The sequence below is a fragment of the Pezoporus occidentalis genome, unplaced genomic scaffold (genome assembly GCF_034315485.1).
Source record: "Pezoporus occidentalis ecotype Australia unplaced genomic scaffold, CSIRO_AGI_Poc_V1 ctg99, whole genome shotgun sequence".
Taxonomy (NCBI): domain Eukaryota; kingdom Metazoa; phylum Chordata; class Aves; order Psittaciformes; family Psittacidae; genus Pezoporus; species Pezoporus occidentalis.
In genome coordinates, this window is record NW_026916358.1 from 42,967 (window position 1) to 66,341 (window position 23,375).

The 23,375-nt window shown below is 42.0% G+C and overlaps 1 protein-coding gene across 1 annotated transcript; it reads left to right on the forward strand.

Moving 5' to 3' along the window:
* The first annotated feature begins 1,278 nt into the window (after positions 1 to 1,278).
* Positions 1,279 to 21,900, forward strand: LAMP1 (lysosomal associated membrane protein 1). The gene is made up of 9 exons (XM_062606946.1): positions 1,279 to 1,429; positions 11,364 to 11,479; positions 12,793 to 13,006; positions 13,112 to 13,270; positions 16,900 to 17,120; positions 18,769 to 18,891; positions 19,804 to 19,873; positions 20,044 to 20,214; positions 20,880 to 21,900. The coding sequence occupies exons 1-9, from the start codon at positions 1,378 to 1,380 to the stop codon at positions 21,017 to 21,019; spliced, it is 1,266 nt and encodes a 421-aa protein (XP_062462930.1). The 5' UTR covers positions 1,279 to 1,377; the 3' UTR covers positions 21,020 to 21,900.
* The last annotated feature ends 1,475 nt before the right edge of the window (positions 21,901 to 23,375 follow it).

Genomic DNA, 23,375 nt, shown 5'->3' on the forward strand with positions numbered 1-23,375 from the left:
ATGAAGAAAGCATACCCTTAACCGCTTAGATAAGAGCATCGAGTTACAAAGTGATCAAATGGCCTGGACATCTCTGTTACTATGCTAACATCTGAGAATGCTGATAGAACAACTTCACCTCTTGCTTTCCAGTTTTCCCAAGGAAAAAGAAAAAAAGGATTTCTTAAAACCTTCTTTAGAAAAACATCACACAACACCAGAAACTATGTGAAAGTGCAATTAATTTTACTCATGCAACCGTAAGTCATTGCAATCTCTGTTTTAGCTCTGAACACAGATGTGGCTTATCTGTATACACAGGTGATGCATATATATGTATCAGTTCAGAGATAATAGACCATTAACTTCCAGCACTTTTATGCAGGTGGGACTGAGGTAGTTCTGGGTGAGATCACTGTACTTACCTTAGACCGCCTTTAAACCTAGTGGTAAGAAATATATTCTGGAGACAACACAGAACTTAAGTGGTTTAATTGCTCCCCCATGCCATTTCTCACCCTCCTCTATCACCTCCCCTCTAACACAGCTGCCCGTGCTGCATTCCCCACTGGGAAACACATTTAAATGCCTAACACTGGTCAGGCTTACCTAGGTCCTGATCCTAGAATGCTAGAATAGTTTGGGTTGTAAGGGACCTTAAGCTCATCTTGTTCCAACCCATTGGCAGGGCCACCTTCCACTAGACCAGGGTGCTCAAAGCCCCGTCCAACTTGGCTGAAGAACGCGATGTTTCTCCCAGCTCTCATTCAACCTAAGTTACAGCGGTAAGACCTATGGCAGCTCACAAAGACCCCAAGCCTCAGAACACCCATTCCCAAACATCCCTGCTGCAGGTGAGAGCTGACTGGGCAGCCAGTGTCAGGCCAGCAGCACACCGGGGCCAAGCCATGGGCGTCTTCAGCCCTGGGTGGAACAGCGCCTGGGAAGCCCCAGACCCACAGGTTAGCGCTGTTAGCAAGAGGAGCGTGGGGCTGACCTGCAGCAGCTTGTGATGACAGTGCACTGCGTATGCGTGTACCCCGTACACAAACCGTCATCCTTCGGTGCGCGCCTGTCCCTCAGGACGGAGGCAAACACCCGTCACCCCTCAGCCCTCCACACGCACCAAAGCACCCCCGCTCCCTCACGCAGGGCCCCCTGGAGCGCGACGAAAAGCCCCTCCTCTCGCGAGACCCCGCCTTCCTCCCTCGCCGGGCCGCCCAGCTCACGTGATGGCGCCTGGGCGGGCCCGGGTGACGTCAGCTGTCATATGACCGGCCGGGGCCGTCGCCAGTCTCTCCGGCGCGGTGAGCCGCCGCCCCCAGCCGCTGTACCCGCTGCTCCCGCTCCGCGCACCCGCCGGTGCCGCCTCGCCTCGCCCTGCCCCGTGCCCCCGACATGGCTCGCGCCCAGGGCGCGCGGCGGCTGCTCGCGGCGGCCGCCCTGCTCGGTAAGGACAGGGACGAGGCGGCCAAGGCCTTTGGCGGGGTGGCGGGCGGAGGGGGCGCGGGCCCGGGCCCGGGGGGAGTCGTCGCAGCCTGGCGTGGCCCCGGGGCCGGCGGCTCTGGACGCGGCACCTGCTGTCACTGGAAACCCGCCCGCGGGCGCCCACCTGCTGTTGCTATTCCGAGCCGGTAACTGGGGGCAGGGGGTCCCGGGCCTCCTGGGCGCGGCGGCACCCAGCCGGGCCTCGGCCTGGCGCGGGGAACTGGGGGTGGCCCGTCCTTGGGGGTCGCCGGGCACAGCTCCCGGCTGCTGGGAGGTCGCGGGTACCTTGGGAGGTCATCGCTTCCCTCTAACTGCATGGGGCCTGCGGCGCCCGAGAGCCTCTGACAGCTGCGGGAGGTATGAGGGGAAGGATGAAGGCGGCAGCGGCTGCGCTTGGTGTGGTGCCCGGGAACACTCGCTGAGTATCTGCCCTGGATCTATGGACAGCGCTCTGGGAAGATCCTGAAATCACGCTTCTGCCTCCTACGAGACATGGAGACGCAGGAATTACTGATGTCATTGCTAGGAAGTAGCCCTTTCCTATAAAGCGTGTAATGCTCCCTTACTTAATGTCTTCCATCCTGCCATACCGTGAGTGAAGTCTGACATGTCGCTGGGATAGGGAGATTTTAGTGCTTGATGAGAAGGCTTGTTAGTGCAGCAAGACTGTTTGGTGAGGAAGTGTCTTGCCTGTTTACTAATAACTGTGTTGCTTCAGCTTTCTTGCTCTGAAAGCCACATCATGCGACACTATCAAGTTTCTGAATGTGGCTTTGGCAGCAAAGGAAACTTCCTCAGCGGCCAGCAAAAATACTGCCAGAGTAAAGCAGCAGTTGAGAATGGCTATCTGCTGTCATTTTGGAGATTGTGATAGTCTTTGGAACTCTTTCAACTGTTCTTTGGTAGTAAATATCTTTATCATTGTTGATGGTACTTCAGTTTCACTGAGCCCAAAAGGTGTCAGTCACAGAGGGCACTGAGTGGCTCAAATATCCAGCCCTTGTTAGCCAGTCTAGTGACCACAGTGACTTACAGCGCTGTCATGCTGGATTTTTAGTTAGTATTGGTAGCTTAAGTGGCATTGAACTGGTGTTGCAGTGAGAATTCTTTGTTTAGCTTATTTAATGTAGTTATGGCTTAAATGAAGAATTTTGTTTGCTTTCTAATTAGGCTGCATAGTTTTTAAGTGGTACCACAGACTGTAGGTTATAGGACTGTGGTAGCTTCTCCCCTGCTTAACTAGTGGTTACAAACATAATTCACTGTGTTAGGTTTTGACACTTTCTGGCATGCTAAATGTGTTAAGTTTCTGCAGCTGAGGCAGCAGACTAGTTTATTTTACCACAGAGAAACTATTTACTGACAGTTGGGACTTTGCACCGATGTCTAGTAGTTGGGTGTTTCTACATAACTTTACAGTCCCAGGAATAATCTTTGTGCTGCATGTAGAGACTCCTTCTTGGAGTACAGATCACCTCTTCCATTGTCTGCCAGAGTGGCAGGGCTTGGGCTGTAGTGAGGGGAGAATTCAGAGATAAGAAGATAGGATCTGAGTTCTTCAGGAGTTTTTAGCTCATCTGCAGCCTTTTAGTCATCTGAGTGTGGATAAGGTAATGATCACGGGAGGCTGAAGGATTAGCCTGGGTGGGTCAGATGTAAAAGCTTGTTTGGCAATGTCTTGACTTTGGGACAAAAGAAGTTTTTTATTCCTTCAGAATACCTCACCACGCCTCGCTTACTGTTTCGGTTTTACATTCACACTGAGCAGCAAGCACCAAGCTGAATATTTCATGTATCAGCATGAAGTGTTTCATGATGCATTTCCTCACTTGTATCAAGTGTGCATCTGGAATGAAAAAATTGTGGTAATACAGGGAAAGAGGACTACAGGAAATTAAATGCCTCCCCTCAAATTTAGGTGCTGCTTTTTGAAATGTGGAGGAAGATGGTGCTTGTCTGTTGTTGAGCACAATGGGATAGTTGGGTTGTGTGCCAAGCCCAACGTTGCGCCTTGTGCTCTTTGACTCCTAGAGCACCAGCAGGCTTTTTTTCCCCTTACTGAGACAACAAATGCAACAGAAAACACTTCCGAAAACCGAAGTTTAGGGTCGGACGTGGATTTAGTATTAGTAACTAATGAAAGAGTCTGAGATTTGGGGAAGGAAAAATGAGCTTGACCAAGGTAGTGTGATGCCACTTCAGGGTTACTGACACATAATCCACGTGTTTCTATTGCACAACTCTTGTCCGAAGGGGAATTTCAAACCTTGCTACCAGTGTAGGGATAGTTGAGAGAAATTTGGATAATAAATTCCCGCCAGTGAGTAATTTGGTGTTGTATTGTTTCACCCAGTTTTGGTGTTGCTAGCTGTATGGATTGAGGCAGAGTATAAATTAGTTTTCATAAAATATAATGACTTTAATGTGTGACTTCCAAAGCGTGGTTTTACCAAATGCTGTCCTTAACATTGTGTTTGCTTGATAACTTCTTTAAGAGTGTTGACACAGTCTCTAAGGATCTGAATTTGCATGCTAGTCCAAGGCTGTCCTCCTGTGATAGGTTACTCAGCTTTGACTAAGGCAGCTTTTCTGACTTAAGAAGCAACTCCTTACTTGCTGAGTGAAAACCTCTACAGGCTCCCTGATATGCTGCTTTTAAGATATGGTCCCTAGGTTCCCATTCAGGCTGACTGAGAAGTTTTGTCTTTGGTGAAACCAGCTTCTAGATTGTTCTTAGTGAACAGGGTATTTTCTAATCAGGGGCAGACAATAAACTGAAGGATTGCCTCTAGGTACAGAGGAACCCTACTCAAAAAAGAGATGGATACCTTATTGAGATGTTAACTGCTGTTATCTCTGTTAAGCTGTCTCAAAGGTAACTGATTTCTAGCCCTAAGAAGGCACACCTTGCTTTTGCTTGTTGCAGCTTACCTGCAACAGTTTGTCTTCTCTATCAGATGTGATTTTTAAAAATTCCTTGAGGAAGCTTGGTGCCCTAATGGATTTCTTGGCATTTATTCTCTTGAGCTTGGCAGGAGACCCTTTTGGATATGAGAGTGGCAATAGCTACAACAACTATTTGAATGCTTCATTGCATTATCTTAATTCTAAATTATATGTTTTTAAATTTGCCTTATGTTTTGGTAAATCAAGCTTCCACCTTTTTTTTGTGCATCTGACTATAAGATTGACTGGTGTCCTTTTCAATCTCAGGGTAACGGTTTTTTAACCTTCCTGTCACTTGACAGCACCACTGACTCCTGTCAGTATTACTTTCTCTACTGTATTTCAAAGTGTGAGAGTGTTAGCAGCATGCTGGCAGTAGAGTACAGAGTTCCAAATGTGGTTCAGCTCTGCACAGTCAGCACTTACCTAGCTGTTCCCTCTCCAGAGTTCAGGTTTGAGCACGGTAGCCCACACTAAATGTAGTTTTCTTGTATCTTGTACTGAGTTTTCTTGTATCTGTAACTTCAGTAACTTCTGATTTCTTAACAAGGCAGAATTCAGTCTGTGTAATATGGCAACACCAGTATGTCTTTACTTTCCTTGACAGAGGTGAGATCTACTCTCTTCTCAATAGGACTAGGAGAATGTTTTTACTGAGGCAGTTGTATTATCTTTTTTCCAATATCCTTTCCTCTGGTGAGGCCTTGTCTTTAAATTAAGACAGTGCTTCTTCCTCCAAATGTTATTTGAGCCTGCCAGCTATCTTGAAGGACGTGTGTTAGTTTTGTGGCATGATACAGCAGCGCTAACCAGAGCAAGTGCAAAATGGACTTGTGTGAATGCTGAAAAGGGTCTAGCCGCAGGAGTTCAGACCTTCCAGTGCACTCATGTAATCAGCTGCTGTAGAACCATCCCAAGACTTCCTTCCTCTAGATAGGAAACTGTAAAAAAAGGTTCATATGACTAAATGCAGTTGTGCAATTCTCTGGCTAAATGGCAAGTGCACAGCTGCTGAATAACCTTTCATTTTTAATGCTTTTGTACTTTTATAAATTTGCTTATAAAGACAGAGGTTATTCAGGCTCCAAACTTAAATTGAGAAGCAAAATGCTTGCTGCCTTAATGGAAATCACCAATATCAATAATCTCATAATCTGAGACTGCATGAATTTGTCTGTTAGCCAACAAGGGTGTATCTTCCAGGCCTGGATCAGGAACTTGATATAATCAAGTGCTGTACCTGCACACATGCAGCTGGTTCTCTTCTCTCCTAAACTACTTTCATCCATCCTTGAATTAAGCTCTGTTCACCCTTTCCACCACTGTGTTTGTGTTCAAGTGTCTCCAACAGCAGTTGAAATGGGTCCAGCCTTATGTTTTCCTGTTAGGCTTTCCAGGTAGCCTGCATTCAGTCTTCAGAATGTGTTGGTAACAGGTAAGTGTAACTCAGTTTTATGAAAACTATCTTGTCTCATGCAGAGTTGTTCATGCATCAAGTCTGTCAATGGATTTTACTGCTTTCAGTTGTTCCCCAGAAATGTCAGGGTTAGTAAATAGAATGATCTTTCAAAAAATGTATTTTTATTACAGGTCTTTTTCTGTACTATCCCCAGGTAGTATAGATCTTGGATTGTAAGCAAGTGATTGTGACTTGGTCTTCTGAAAAAGGACTTGTATGTACTAAGTGTCCCTCTGGGATTGGTACTTACATTAGAAGACAGGTCATCAGAGGAGAGCATAGCTCCTCAGGGATTTTTCCATTCTCTTCTCTGGCATAGATTTAGGGGTCTAAGGTCACCACTTTGTTCACACTGAGATGACAGGATCCTTTCAAGCCATCAGAATGAGTAAATTACTGATCGCTTCTGTACAACAGAAAATAAATGGTCTTTTTAGATAAGAACTAGCATTTGTTATCTCCTTGGATTAATGCCCCATAGATAGCAGTGTTCACTGTGTATACCCTAAGAACCTCTGGGCAAAGGTGCTGGGCAACACAGTAGTGACTAGCTTAGATACAGAATGATTGTGTAGTGCTGGCGTTTGTCAGCAAGCATCCCTTACTTGCAGATTACTGCTGCATAGTAATTACAGGGTAGGCTGTAGCCGAGGAGTCTTTGATGTGTATGACCAGGCTGTAGGTGTGATGCTCTGAGCGACTGTCGCAGCATATATGAGAGTGATTAGGTTAGCTGGGCTGTGCTGCACCCATGGTTTTCCTCCCTAATGCCATAGTCACTTGATGTAACTGCAAACAGCGCCATTCACAAGATACCTGTATTGCTCAAACTACTGATGATGAGGAATATGTACCCAGGTTGATTTGGGTAGCTTGCTGTCCTTTCTTCCGAGAGAGGAAGAAAGATACTAGGAGTTTTACTTATGTGGGAAACATAACTATATTAACAAACCCCAAATTAAAAAAAAGTATCTTTTGTGTTTAGGTCTTTATTGTCAATGTTCTGTGTTTCTAATAAAAAATTGAGACAAAGTAAATTATTAACTATAGTAGCTGGAGTTCTCTTTGCAAGCAGGCAGTGCAAACAATTGCCACTGATGTATGCTTGGGTTTTTTAGAGCACAGCACCATTCATCTTTCACCCGCAGTAGGTTTCCATTAAATGGGAGAATAACTCAAGGGTAGATGTGCTTGGCTAACAAGATTTCAGTTATTATAAGGTTGAAACCGAAAGTCATCTTTGTGTGGTCAAGAGATGGGGAATATGGCTTTCTAAGAGCCATATTCAAAAAGGCTCTGATTTAGATTGTTCAGATGTGCTAGATTGTTTTCTTAGCATTGTAGTTTGTAGTTTAAAACAACTCTTTCTGAGGAGAATTCTTTAAGATAAATTGTTACATACCAAAGAAGTCTTTGTTTTGACTTGTTTACTATATCTCAATGTTGATATGCTCTGTTTTTTTTTTTTTTAATGTAGGTATGTTAGATAAGGAAGGATGCTGGATTTAGTTTAAGTGACATAATTAGCTGTTGCTTCAACAGTTGTACCTTTGATCTTTTCTTGCATGAGGCTCTTAACTTTAGAAAGTTATAAAGGTATAAAGGGAGAGATTATCCTATGATTTTCAATTGAAAATACACAGCTAGAGTAAATACGTAGCAGCTGTTTTCCAGCACCTATTGAAATACAAAGGAAGTGGAATTTCTCTGATGCTGGTACTTTTCTGGTGGTTCCTCTACTAGGTATCTGCAATACAGTGTTTCCAGCTAAGAGAATAATAAACGTCACAAAACTTGTTTTTTGCTATTGAAAAGTCTAGGAGCTCTTCAGCTGTGTGAATCACAGAATGGTTGGGTTTGGAAGGGACCTTAAGATCATCTAGTTCCAACACCCCTGCCAGGGATGCCTTCCATTAGACTCAAAGCTCCATCCAACCTGGCCCTGACCACTGCCAGGGATGGAGCATTCACAACTTCCTTTGGCAACCTGTTCCAGTGCCTCACCACTCTCACAATAAAGAACTTATATCCAATCCTTATATCCAATCTAAATCTCCTTTGTTTAAGCTTGAATCTGTTACTTCTTGTCCTATCACTACAGTCCCTCATGAAGAGTCCCTCTCCAGCATCCTTATAGGCCTCCTTCAGATACTGGAAGGCTGCTATGAGGTCTCCACGCAGCCTTCTCTTCTCCAGGCTGAACAGCGCCAACTTTCTCAGCCTGTCTTCATAACAGGAGGTACTTCAACCCCCTTGTCATCCTTGTGGCCTCCTCTGGACATGCTCCAACAGCTCCATGTCCTTCTTATGTTGGGAACGCCAGAACTGCACACAGTACTCTAAGTGAGGTCTCATGAGAGCAGAGTAGAGAAGCAGAATCAGCTCCTGTAACCTGTTGGTTATGCTCTAACATACAGTTGGCTTTCTGGACTGTGGGTGCACATTGCCACTGTAGTACTGCCCTTGCTCTAACACAGGTTGTTGTCATATAGGGTGCTGCAGTTTATTATGAGGAACATTTGAAGTCTGAAGTTAAGAAACTGAAGGTTGTACCAGCCTTTGTGTTGAATAGCAAAGAATGATATTGTTACGAGAAGTACAAGCAGTAATCTCAAGTTGTAGATCTGCAATGATAAAATTGAGCTATGGTTTATGTAACTTAATTAGAAATATTCCCAGGACAGATTAATTCAAGATCAGTTTGCTTTTCTGTATTCCTGACATTTTGACTGTAGGCTCTTGCTATTTGTGGGCTGGTGATGATTCATGCGTTAATCACTAGTCCACACTTAAACTGCCTGCGCAAACTCAACGGCTGCTTTCCTGCAAAGCCCAGTGAGCTGTTCCTCTGCCCTAGACTGGCTGGAGTGAAAAGTAGGCAGGACCTTCCTTCCCTCAGTGTCTTGATTTGTTGTTCTCCGTGTGTTCTGAATTTTCTCTGTTCCTACATCCCTCGTGTTTCATTCTTTCATCTGCATTCCTTCAAGACCATGGGAGCAGATGATGCTGTAGCACAGGTGTCGCTGTTATTGCCATCAGCTTATGCACAGTGAAGCAGCCCTCTTGCCACTTCATCAAGGACAGCTCAGTGTCTCGTGCTGGATGCATTTGTCTTGTCACTGACACTGCAAATCCAGTAACTGCTGAACTCTTCTTAAGGAAAAATGGGGTTTTAAAGTTTGTTTCACACTAGCGAAATCGGGATTCATAGCATTTTATGAACTTAACCTGGCAAAAATGCAGCAGTTAGGCAGGTGGTATTTCCTACTGTTTGTTCTCACCCCTTATTCTCTATTATTGATTTGTAATCTCTTAATTCCCGGTATCTCTCTCCCATTTAATGCTTTCTGGTATCTCTGCACTGTTTTCCGTTGTTCTCTGAATCATCTGTAGTGTCTGTCACATTTTCCTTTAGGTCAACAAAATTTTTCTGAATTGTTTTTCTGCATTTATTTTTAAATCTGTTTCGGTTTTGTGGGTTTTGAGTTTTTGTGGTTTTTTTTGTGTTTTTTTTTTATTTTTCTGCCTATTACTTGTTTATTTTTAGCTTTAAAATGGCTTTTAATAGCTATCAAACAAGGGAGTCAGCATGCACAATGAATGTTTTCATTCTAGCACGTTTTCCATTGGTAGTGTTAGTTCAAGTAGCCATGGACTTTATTCCCTGCTTCTACGCTGTTTTCTATGCTGTGCCAGAAATCTTCAAGAAATCATAAGCAGATTGCTATTGGGAAAACAAGTGCTTGGGTAAAATGTAAACAAGTTCCAGATGTAAATTCAAATCGAAGGAAACTTTGCAAGTTGAAACTTCCATGTGGAAGAGCATCAGCTGTTTCTAGTGCTGCCCTGAACTGCAATAAGTAACATCATCTTTGTGAATATATGTTCCTGAATGAACACTGAGCTGCACAGAAGGGCAAATGTAGTAGTTTTGGTTTGAAACACCAGTTTTTTACACTATCCATTCTCCAGAAATTTCTCTCTTCTGCCTATCTCTGGTTTCAGGTCTGGACTCTTCAAACAACTGGGTAAAGTTTATTAATTCCAGCTAAAGCTCTGCCTCCCTTTGGTGCTGGGGGAAGGATATATTGTTGCTAAGGGGAAAGAAACAAGGGAAAATGCTTGCCGAGTGCCAAAGAAATTGTTTCCGCTGTATTCCTACAACTGAAGGGCCTTCTATCAAAGTCCAGCTGACAGGAGTCAAATTTTTCCTAATAATAGTCTTAGTACAAGTCTATGTACCATAGTTTTGGAGTGAAAAGTTTTAAAATTAGGATTTGCATTTTAAAAACTACTTGGGGAAGGAAGCTAGCTAATGGATAATCTGTCAGCCGAGCCTTTTTGCTATATCAGCAGCTGAATGGATTAGTGTGTTTGACTCTAAAGCTTGATTGCTGGAGATAGAATGCTTTATGTTTTGCAGATGTTTTTTTTTCTGTATCAGGTTTTCTGCAAGACTGAAGTTGTTGGAAATGCAGGCTGGTGAAGTGGTAGCATGAGAATCAGGCAGGCTTTCTGCCGTGAGGTTTACTTTGGCTGTGTGTGTTGTGACAAGTTAAGAACCAGAAAAAAAGAAAATTAACTTGAAAGACCTTGGTATGATTTTAGATTCAGGAGTTCTGTCCAGTTAGCCCATACTGCAAATGAAGTAAGAGATAAACAGCTTTTTGGCTGCATCCAGCCTGCTGCAACACATTCCCTTCGTGAAGCTTCATTGGCAGTGGATGCTGATCTGCTGTCAGAAAGGATAATCCTGTGCTCCTCTTGCTGTAAGTTCTGACCCTGTTAAGTCAGTACTAGTGGGGTCAGTACTGGTGGGCTGGAGGGCAGTGACTGGGGGAAAAGCTGTGCTCTTGTGTGCAGCTCAGTCTGAGGTCGGCTTAAACCAGTCAGGAACACATAACATCTGCCTGTGTCAAGGTCTTGGCCCCCATCCTCCTCCCAAGTGCAGAGAGGGTGATGACAGTGAAGCGAAGGTGGCATGGTCCATCGTCTATTTTTGGCAGTCCCTCTAAAACGTCAGCAGTCAATCCAAGCTTTCTTAATGCTGCAATCAGGGCATGTACAGCCAAGTGTCCTGGTACAGCGGGAACGAAGGCTGTGTGGTGTGTTGTGGGGGGAAGGCCGAGTGCTGTAGGCATGCAAGATCATATATGCTAAGTCAGTTCTGGCTGAAGCTGTGTAGGATGAACACTGATCAGCTGCCTTGAAGGCTACGACTGGTTTTTGTTGCAAGCTTTTCTTGCCCTCTGAGGACCCAGCATGGCAACAGTTTCAGTTTGGGTGGCTTTGTCTTCTTATATATGGTGTTTTAAATTTGCCATCTGTGTACGAGAGATGTTGAAGATAGTATAGAGACCATTAATACCCAAATTTCCAAATGAAACTGTTGTTTGGGATGTACGCACAAATGTAGAGTTGTACATCTTTCTCTGTTTGGGATCAAAAAAGATTATATGACACAAAATTAACCACTTGTCATTCTTAACAGGCTTTTTACAGGCTTCCTCTTCATTTGAGGTGAAAGATCAGAGTGGTAAGATCTGCATAATTGCTGATATGACAGTAGCCTTCTCAGTGGAGTACAAAAGCAATGGGCAAAAAGAGGTAAGGGGAATACTTCCCTGTTTGTCTCTAATTTGTGTTTATAAACTGTGTGGTATTTCTGCAAGTGCACAGTACTTAAGCGTTGAACAAATACCTAAGCATAAAAACCACTTCAGAAAAGATTTTCTCCCTTCCAGTCATGTTGCATCAAGTTATTATTGATGCTTCTTCTAATTAAACAGTGTTAAAGCTGCCTGAAACACCACAAACAATACATGTGTGGAATTAATTTTGTGACTGAAATACCACTAAATGGTAGCTAAAATGGCTTTCACCGGAACTGTAAAGATCAGTCAACTTCTGTGAACTTGGTCATACTCACATGGACTAAATCTGAACTGAAATGGCTGTTGGCATGTAATTTTTAAACTTGCCTGAAATCTGATCTTGCTTAGCAGATCTCTAGATTTCATTGTATCTGCAGACCAGTGCAGTGCTTACAAGTTGTTCCATATTAACAGCATAAGCCTGTTATTGGAAAGTTGAGATTTTTTGTTTACAAGTACTCTGCTTCTCAGTTTACTTTCTTGGTATCTTTGCTACTGAACAGGAATTGTTGATTATTTATTATCTCATTGCAGCTGCATGTTTTGAGGCACTCTTGTTGACGATGATGGTTTTTTTTCCTAGCAATCAGTATGATGTGGAATTAAAAAATAAAAAACCCTATTACTTTGCCAGTGGTGCACTGGCTATGCGTGTTTTGAGCTATATTGCATAGTCCACTTTTTCAGTGGTACAGATGGTTGCAGTCCTCCTGACACTGATATGTAAGTTTGTATTCAGAGGTGACTACTTTCATAACATGCTCTTGGCCGTTTCTTTGTGTAAGCAGTAAGCTCAGAACATTTCAGCAAACACTGTATTGATCTTCAGGTATCATGTTACTTCTCAATATGTAATAAACTCAAAAGTATTATAGCCAAACTGTGTAGGCTGTACCACTTGCTTTTGTTCTTACTCAATTGTACTACAAGAAGCAAAGCTTACATTTCCTCCTGTTTTTTACACATCCAGAGTTTGCCAGATTTGATTCACCTTGTATTGAAGTACATGCAAATTTATAGCGCTAGTTTAGTGGGGGCTGAGAGGGAAGTCTAAAAAGTGCCGTATTACTGTTTTGTCCACAAATTTCAGAGGGTGGTAGTCTTAGAAATCGGAGTGCCAGAAAAATGCTATTTGCTACATACTGGTATAGAAGTAGACATAGCACATATGAACGTCAGCTCTTATGTTTTGTAACATTTTCATAGGATATTTAAAAAGCAGTAAGGAAAAGCTCATTTACATCTGTGTTGTTTTCTACCCCACAGTTTGCACACTTTTTTCTTCCACAAAATGCTACAGTAGGCCCACAGAGCTCATGTGGTAAAGGTAACACATCTCATCCACTACTGGTATTGGATTTTGGAGCAGGACATTCATTAAGTCTGAACTTCTCAGAACAAGCAGACAAGTACCAAGTTGAAGAGCTAGTTTTCCACTACAATCTCTCAGATGCAACTTTATTCCATAACTCAACTGCAGGTAAAATGAAAACTTCCTGTTCTTATTGTGTAACCCTTCCAGATGTAATACTGATTTGTTTCGGTAAATACTTTTACATACTAATGCAATGTAATCATTTTACAGGAGTGAAGAGAGTATCGCATAGAACTATTATTCAGGCATATATAGGCACAACATACAGATGCGTCAGATCCAAGCAAGTCAATATGAAGAATGTGAATGTTACTTTTAGCAATGTTACCTTGGAAGCCTATCTCACAAATGGCACTTTCAGTATGAACAGTAGGTATCTTGTAGCAGAAAATATACTTGATAAGCTAATATTTCCAGTAATAGGTTATTTCTAAGTCCTGACTCATCATATTTAGGTAGGTACAAATTGGATCTGAAGCTCTCATAGCAGCATCTTTTGAAATGAGGGGACCTGCTTTGGGTTTTATCTGTAGGGTTTTCAGCATCCATGACTGGAAGATAGTGCACTGTGTTCCCATGGGTTTTATACATGTATTGTGGAACATTCCTTCTGTTCATGAGTATTTACGTGTGTAAACATGTGTTGCAGTAGGTCAGCTGGGCATACGGCCAAAATACTTTTTTAAGAAGTATCTGATAACTTCCAAGTATTATGTCTCTATTGAAGTGATTTGAATGACTTACTGTGTGCTCTGGGGAAAATGAGTGATATAATGGCAGACAATAGAGAACTAGTTTATAGGGAACAGATCTGTATGCCTTCCTACAGGAGGCTTTGTGTAAGCTGCAACAGTGATATTTTTTTTCTCTGACTTGATCACAAAGCAACTTTATCCTGATTGCTTGTATTGAAAAGCATTTTGTAATTTCACTGCTATAATGATTAGAAGACAAGCTACTTCATGGAATGTTCAAGTCCTTTGTTTTTGTGGCAATGTTCTTCAAACCTGAAGAGCCATATAAACTGATCACCCGTGCTGTTGTCTTAAGGAGTGACAAGTCTTTGCTTTGCTTTTGGGGCAAGTAGAAAACCTTTATCTTCTGTGGAAAGTGTAGAACTTTTCTTATGCTGCTAATCCAACTTATGCACCTGTTAAATTGAAATGAATCTTGAAAACTAGGGTAGTCAGTACTCACTTGGGATGGATGCATTGAACAGGTGCCTTCTGTTCAATGCATCCATACATTGAACAGGAGTATATCCCATATCTCTGAAAAATACTTTGCCTGATGCATGATAATAATGGCATTAACTTACTTAATGGCTGCCTCACATGACTGGCTTGGATTTCAATGTGTATCCTCTCTTGATCAAACCTTTTCCGTGCAGTGAGCTGGTTTGCAGCAAAGATGTGGACCTACATTTTTCATTTAAAAAAAAAAAAATATCTGATTTCTATTACTCCAGTCTTCAGAACTCGCTCATTTTTAATTGATATCATGATCCAGTTATCACACCAGATAAACATAAGTGATCAGTTATCAGGCTTGAACATAGGCCATGAAACTGGGAAAAGCCAGCTTACATGTCTACAAAACTTTAGTAAAATCTCCCTACTGTGTAATACTTTTAAGCTAGCCTGTTACCTGTTCTTGTGTAGTCCTTTGGTAAAAAAAAATATATATATCAATATTTCATTATTTTTGGAGGGTGCTTTTTATGCAACATAAGTTTGTCAGCATTTTGCTTTATTTTCTATTCCTGTACTTCTGGTTTAGATTAATAAAAATGCTTTAATTTGCCATGGGCACTTCTCCATGTTTGGTTTTCTCCATCCTGAGGTATCACTGTCTTGATGAAACTATTGATCCTCAGAAAAAAAAACCAAAACATTTTCTGTAATCCTGGAGTAGACCCTAGTCTGAGTTCAAGCTATTTGCTTTGGGTATTTTTGTTTGCACATTCCTGTTACCCATACTGCCATGCAGTTTTTTCTTTATCATTCCTAAGTTTTTATTACTGTCTTGGGTCTGCACCCAGATATTTTTTTTTCATTCCCACTGCACAATGAGCTCATTCTTGTGGGTGGTTGAAGTTTTTTTTTTAATTATTATTCAGGTAGTTGAAGAATTCTCACTTTATCTTTTTTCATTTTTAAGTCTTTTTGACCCTGAAATCACATTGTTCTTTGAGATCAGTTCCTTCTTTCCATTCTTGTGGACTTGAGGCTTCACCTGTCCTTGTGGTAGCTGGTTACTGATAAACTTTGGATCTGGGATTCTCCCTCACCTCTCCTCTCCCCAGCAACTCTTTGATTATAGGATATTTCTGCTGGTGATTTGGGCAGAAAGGAAGGGAAGGGATGAAGAGTCAGTGTTTAGTGTATCTGCATCACTAGAAGTGGTAACTTCTATCGATGTACCTTGAAGTTAGTGGCTGAGGTTATGGTAATGATTATCTGCAGCTCTGAAGAGGAGGAGGCTTTCATTTTATGTGTGTTGGTAGTTTTGTCAGCTGCTTTCCTGTAGCTGTCAGAGAAAGACGTAAGGATTTGTCTTAAAGAGTTACTATGAGCTATGGTGTAAATCGGTTCAGTAAAAATACTGCATTAAGACTCCACCCAGGGCAAACTTCCACTCAAATTGGTTTGGTTGCTTCCATCTCTGCCAGCTTGAGTAAGAGGCTGTACATGTTGAGATCTTGTAGATGGAGGGGAAATGCTCCACTGAGATACAAAGTAATGCTGCTGTTGGGTTTATTTGTTAAGAAATGATCCCATTTTGGGACATGACCAGTATCAGTCTACAGAAGATAGTGTCACTCATCCATCCATTCATCCACCTTCCCTCTGCTCTGACTTTCCATAAATGGAGTAGAAATAGGAAAGCGTGCTGTGTTGGAGTCTGGTGACTTTAGGTGTGATTAGAGTCCCTTGTTCTGAGCCATAATTGAAAGTTCAGTTGATGTTTAAGTGTAGAGGCTGTTTCTTAGATGTCTGGTATCTGCAAGGATTAAATTTTAGAAGTAGGCCTTTTGAGTCAGAATTGACTGCTGCTGCAATTTGTTATCCTCACAAAGTTGCAAGCCGTTATCCCTGACATGGGGAGATGACCTTCGCTTAGAACATGGAAGCCTCTACTACAGTAACGTCTTTGCTCTGACCTTTGGTTTTGGCTTAGATGTTCAATGCAGGAGCCTGCTCCCAGATCAAGTTAAGACCTTGGTGCCAGTTGTTTCTGAGTACTCTGGCAAATAAATCTGAGTCACTGCTCCTTCTGTCTTCTTTTGCCTTGGAAGTTGCTGCTGAACTGGATGAAAAGAGAAGGCTGTCTTGCACATCCATACTCAGCCTTCTTACCCCCCTGGTGTGTAGCTGCTAAGGCAGGACAAAAGGGGGGATTGACTTGAAAGGATATAGTAGAACATTTGCTATCAGCGGTGTCAGGTCCAGTAGCATTTTAATGTTACAGTGGATATTCCAAAATAATGACATACGGTCCTCACAACCTGGTAATGTAACTGAGGGAGAGAGGAGAAGGAGAACAGCATACCTCCTGAGAGATGACTTTGAACAGTGGGCAAGAGAACTGTTCTTTTGCTTCTAGCATGCAAGTGCCTAGAGTGTCTGAGCGGTAGTCATTCTAGCCTTGCTGTGAACATACAGCCCGAACACTGGCTCTGTCAGCATAGCAGTATGTTATTTATCCTGACTTGATGGCAAAGTGAAATGACAGACATGAATGAAAGCAGATACAATCACTGTGAATTTCTGTAAATAACAGCACAGGTGTCACTTTCACATGCCAGGCTTTAAAAATGTCTCAAATTTTGTAACAAGAGTTCAAATAATGCTTTACCATCACATTTTTCAGCTTTTATTATCTTGTATTAGAATAAGCTACTTGAAATTGTGTCCTCCTTTCCCTTGAGGATAAAAAGGTAGAGCATCCCACAGCTGCTTTTTTTTTTTGTAATGACTGTTTTCCTTTCTCTCCAGAGACAGAATGTGCTGAAGATATGGTCTCTACTACTGCTGTAGTGCCTACAACTCCTAAACAGACTACTAGCCAGGTTCCAACAACAACTAGCGCAGTGCCAACTGTATCACCCCCAAATCCTGCAGTTGGTAAATACAATGTGACTGGTCCAAATGGAACCTGTGTACTTGCCTACATGGGGTTACAGCTTAATATCACCTATCTAAAAAAAGATGAAAAGGTATACTTTTTTTTTCTTTCTTCAAAGCCTTCAGATTTGAAGACTTGGTAAATTATTATAGGCTAACTTTTTTCTTTTAAAATCACAGTTCTTTGTTGTGTTCATCCATGGTAGCACTCCATTTGAATTGCTTAACTTTGACTAGACTAGTGACAATTCAAAAGGTTCTCTTCTACTGAAAGTGGTAAGTTTTTTTGTCCAATAAGAGTGTTAGACTTGTCTGTAAGATCTAGTACATGTACGTGGCTGTTCCACAGAAGCAGTCAAAAATTATCAAGATATGAGTAGGGGGAATCCTGTTATGAAAAATGCCATCTAAACAAGGCTTTTTAAACTTAAAAAAAAATCCAAGAATTTGGCCTGAGACACCTGAATGAAAATAGCGACTATTAGAAGGGAAGGTTATTACTGCTGTAAAACTGGACAGGCTTGTGACAAGTTAACTTCCAGCTAGCACCAAGGAGGCTTGAGTTTGACATTAATGCTTTTGAGCTACTGAAGGGCCAATTTTGACAGCAAACATGCCTCGTGGCTTATGTAGGGTCCAGCCTGGTATTGGTTCTTTCCCTCCATTGTTGATGCAAAGCCCAGCTTGCCAACTCCACAGACAAACCTGGTACACACTTAGCTGGGAAGGCGGAGCAGTGAGGAGTAATCCCAAAGGGACTGCTGAAGGTCCTCAAATAGGAAACAGTGACCAGGGGTCGGCAAACCTTGATGTCCAGTAAAGCTTTGTTGTGAGGGACCTTTGATCACAAGCTGGTTTTTCCTATCCCATGGATTAATCTGATGTAACAAGGACAAGTGTGGGCAAACTAACTATACAAAAGCAACCATAATTAAAGCTGGATCTCAGTGATGAAGGACCTGGTGTGGGGAGGTGGTATCTGCATAGGATTTAGCTGCTTAATGCTGTATGTGGTGATGCAAAGGAATCCATTGCATTTTTTGATCATGCTGATGACTGAGAGGTGGTAAGACCAGGAGCACTGATAGCTGGTATGTGGTTGTACACTAGCTGGTTATGATGGCAACTGCATTTTAGCCACCTTAATTGCGTGAAATCACCTAGCCATGTATCGCGTGGCATTCTAGCTCTGCTGGAACAGCTGATTTTAGTGTAATGGCGAGTGAGTTTTTCAGAGTCAGATAAGGATCAACAAAAAGCTTCTGAAAGGTTTCCAGCTGACTGATTGGGAAGCGTATTTAACTCACAGCCTTCTGCAGATACAGGACAGTGTAAAATCATGTCCCATGGGCAAAACTAAAGCATTTTGAACTGAAGTGATTAGTAAGATGACTGTGCTTACACGTGGTTCCCTTCATTATGTCCAAGCAGTATTTTATAGCTTTTTGCTCCCTGATGTAGTGGTTAGTGATGTGTTTACTTATGCTGCTAGGACCAAGGAAGTTTAGTGTGCAGAAAGCAGCAGGTTATTGGCTGCAGGAAGCTTTGTTAGCCATGCAAAGATGCCCTATGTTCTCTGCCAGCGTGGTAATGCAAGTGCAGTTTATGGGCTAGTGTATCTGGCCAGTCAGCTGTAATGTGTAGAGTGTGCATGTAAGCATAAGCAAGCCAGAATTCAGCTGAACATATGGTGATGCATTAGTCTCTTTGAATGTCATAACTGATCCTCTTCTCTCATAGATTGGTTTGGATGTGCTGAATTTTATACCACATAATACAACTTCTTCTGGGAGATGCAACAACACGTCTGCCCTCTTGAATCTGACCTTTGAGAAAACAAGGGTTATCTTCCACTTTGCATTGGTAAGAGTCTCAAAACAAGCTGTAGGGTCTGCAGGACTTTTCATGTGGGAAAACTGACTGGGGCAAGTAGGAGAGAAAAAAGATGCAACTGAAGGAAGAGAAGTAAATACTTCCTTTGCTTTTAATACTAGGATTTAGAGGGTTTCATACTTGGTCACCGTTGTGAGGAAAGAATATGTATGTATGCACGCATACATATGTATGCATATATGTATTTTGTTTGGAATGAGAATTTAAGATTGTATTACTACTCTAAAGCTTCTTGCCCAGCCTGGGCAACTGCCTGTGACAAGTAGGCATCTCACTTAATCGTACAAGCCTGGAGCTGGATTTAAGTCCACATTATTATTCCGGGCACAGCCCAAGGGCTACATGTGCCTGTCTTATGGCCGCCTATGGTGGTTGGGAGTTCAGTTTCCCACAGCCCTGCTCCAGTGCTATATTAGTACTGTGTACCCTTGAGGATTGAATGCACCATGTTTGTTAGAGCTTCACACTCCTTTTAATACTTGTGGGACTGATCAAATTGCAATCACCTTGACCTGTTATTATTGAATGAGCCTCTACATCTCTGTGGTGTACTGACCTGCTTCAAAGCTGCATCTGTAGCACAGGTGAGATCACTGTACTAACCTGGTTAAGGCATGGGCAGGACTATGCCACTGGTGTCAGAGTCAAGTAAGCAGCCTTAGGGGTGAAGGTCCCATTTGCTCTGCCTTCCTGTCTCCCCCAAAGGAATAGTTCCTCAAGTGCAATGAAGCTCTTCTTCTGGATGTTAATCCCAATTGTGGACTATCTTTTGAAAACCTTTCTCAAAATGCATGCAAAATTGACCCTGAATGTTAACAGCTTATGTTGTACATCATTAGCTTAAATGACAACTACTGGCTTGTTTTTTTTCTTTTCTTAAAGAATGCAACTGCTGAAAAATTCTTCCTGCAAGGTGTGAATGTGAGCACAACTCTCCCTTCTGAAGCAAAAGGTAGGGACTTTTAAGAAGTCTACCTTCAGTGACTAATACTATAAATATTAAGGGTTGTTTGCATTAAATAATGTGTTAGAAATGTCGGGGATGAATGTATCAAATTTAAAGTCTACAAGCTTACAGCTTCTGCTCTTCAGGTTTCTGTAATAAGACTTTCTCTTATGCAGTCCCAAGATTTGAAGCATCAAACAATAGCATGAGTGAACTGAGAGCTACAGTAGGGAACTCCTACAAGTGTAGTGCAGAGGAGAATCTCCAGGTCACGGACAAAGCCCTGGTCAACGTATTTAATGTTCAGATCCAGGTGTTCAAGATTGATGGAGACAAATTTGGGGCAGGTAAGATGTTTACATTTTGGGGCAGGGAACCTAACAATTGTGGAGTACACTTTAATATAAACGTATTATTCTGTAGTCAAATGTCAGCTTGTGGGTGTGTTACGCTTAGTCTCTGTGCCCTACTACAGATGGGGTGGTGGCATGGTAAGAGGTTGTGAGCTGAGGCTAGCATGAGAAGTATGTAATAAAAAGCTTTGAAATAACTAGGACTTCTTCCATATGGTCCAGAGAAGAGCTAAGGAAAAGTGCTAACTTTCCCTCATAACTGTGTACAGAAAGTCATATGAAAAGGGCAAATTCTGGGAAGTTACCAGCTCTTTTAGTTAACGCTGTCCTTTGTGATTGTGATTAAAGCAAAATAGCTGTGGGAGGAGTCACATGAATATATTTGTGACAGCTATGCTTGTATATAGCTAAGAGTAATAGCTCTTGAGAAGGCAAGAATTACTCTAGATCTCTATATTGTGCATACAACTGGTATGAGAAGGACTTCATCCTGAATGGTCATAGTGAACTTAGCTTCCTTTTGGTTGTTGGCAAGTTAATCTAGATGCGAACTTGAGCCAGTTGTAGCTATGTGCCAAGAGCAAAAGCCTGGAGTTCTGGATGTAGCCATCTGTTGGTGCACTAGTGCTTAACATCGGTCTTTTTCTCTCTCTCTCCAGTGGAAGAATGTCAGCTGGATGAAAATAACATGCTGATCCCTATAATAGTTGGTGCAGCCCTGGCTGGTCTTGTTCTCATTGTCTTGATTGCTTACTTGATTGGCAGAAAGAGGAGCCATGCTGGATATCAGACAATTTAATGACTTGCACTAAAATCCAGTGTAGATGAAAAGCAATTGCAAGAGGCTGGGAAAACTCCCCCACACATTTCCCCTGAGCTAAGATTGATATTATAAGGGAACACCTTTTCTTGCAAATTGCTTCTTCTTTAAAAGTCTGCTTTATTAAATGTGAAATCATCTTGCAGCATTTAACTATGCACAAAGAAAATAACTTCTGAAGATTCTGGTGTTTAATTTTTGCTAACTAGTTGAAATATTTACTCACTTAGAAACAAGCTGAAAGTTTTTAAAGGTGCTTTTTTGCGGAATTGGCATAAGGTCACGTCAGCTAAAGATTCCAGAGAGGGATGTTGCTAATTCACACTGACTCACTTTCAGAACTCTTAACAAAGGGAAAAGGTTCGTTCTTTGTACTGCTACCATCCAGTGATGATGTTAATTATACTGATGATGCATTTCAAAACGATTTAGTAACAACTGACAAAATTGAAGTTTAAAATCTAAACTCCACCTGGTCTCTTAGGTGTGTATTTTTTACTAAGCTTTAAACGCAATGCCTGGCATATGCAGGGTGTGAATGATGCAATACTCAAACCTTACAGGAACTCTTTATGATTGGACAACTCCCCTGTTTGATATTTTTGATGCTACCCAGCTCATTAGGAGCTGGTACTTTTTTAAAATGGGTGTTATTTTTATTTACTTTTTTTTGTAAAGTGATTTCAGTCTATTCTGTTGGAAGGTCCAGAGAGATCCTGTTACTGCACACATGTACAATATAGATCTCGATCTGCTGATTCTCTTGCTTTAACCTTGACTGGGGGGCTGTACACTTTAAGGATCAGTTCTTATGTATGCATTGCCTGTAACAATGCTAATAAAGACACTTTTTTTCTGTATATCTTAGTATTGCTGGTCACTGTTTAACCCAGTGGTCAAGTGTTTAAATGCTGAAGTTTTGGTTTGGCTCTACTTGGGGAGCTTTAAACAAATCCTTAGTGTGGAGTTATGTTAAACAAGTGCTTAAGTTGTTTCTCTGTGGCACAAAAGCGAGGCTTAACTCTGTATGCGTCTTTGGAACAGTCCCTTGATTTGGACTTTGTGCTTGGAAACAGGTAAAGTTTCTGCATATCAGTAACCCAAGACTTGGAGAAGTTAACTCATCCATTAAATTACTTGTTATTGAAAAATGTCATTGCCTTCTGAAAGCGCTGCCAAGATACTCAGTATAAGGACTGAGGAAGTGATAGTTTATGTTTTAATTTGAAGTTGGATTCTCACCACAGAGTAGGAGGTGCATGTCTGCTGAGGTCTGTGTGCACTGTGATGTGCTGGAAAGGAACCTCGGTGTTTAAGCTTCCCTGATTTCCCTCCTGCAGTATTGTTTTGGTGTTAACAGTACTACCTATGCAGGGCAGAATCAAGGCATGCTGAAACATTGCACAGAACACTGCTCTTCTGATAAGGAGAACTGAATGCAGGGCAGTAAGGCTGGTATGCTGTGGGTGGGCCCTGCTACCTTGAAGGTACCTGGAAAGTGTGGATTTTGCCAGTTGTGAATAAACTAGTATTTCCTAATACCTGCTGACAGACTGTAAGCATGGTACTGCATATATCCTTATAATTCAATACCCAAGCAGAAAGCTGTCTGTCTGGTACCATAAAGAATAGGATAGCTTGGAATCATACTGTTAGTAGCCGTCTTTATTTGTCTAGAAGAGCATTCATCTATTTCCTGTGAAAAATTGGTATGTTCTTTTTTCCCTGCTGAGGAATGAAAGAAATTCAATCTGCAGGGAGGAAAAATATAAAGCCTTCCTTGACAAAGCATGAAGGTAGCTTGGAGAATAGTCTGAAAAGGAGGGTGGTGTCAAAAGGTGAGACTTTCAACAATACTTGTTCAACAGGCAGAATAAAACCCATGAACTAACTGGTCTCGGGTTCTTTCCTCCCGAGTGGCAGTAAGGAAAGGATTTGGCCACGAGAGGGCTCTGTAAGGACAAGAAAGCAATTCACCGGCCCTGGCTCCAGCAGGGCTGGAAGTGGCCTAGTGCCGGGGTAGGGCTGCTGAATTGCTTGTTTCTGCCCAGAGGTAGGAGATTTAGATTTGCGTTAAAGGCCCGATGTCTCACTCTGTCGAGGAAAAAGCCTGTTCATGGCTGTTTCTCCCAAAATGTTTAGGTACACAGTATAAATATGAGTAGTGCAACCTCAGTACATCAGTACATAGAAGGACAGCATCCCTTAAAACAAAATAAGAAATGCTATTTCTAGATTGAAGTAAAATTTTGACTCACTTGATTAATTTGAGCCACTTTTTACCTACTGTGCTAGAGAGAGAAAACCCTGAATAAGCATATAAACTGTTAAGAGA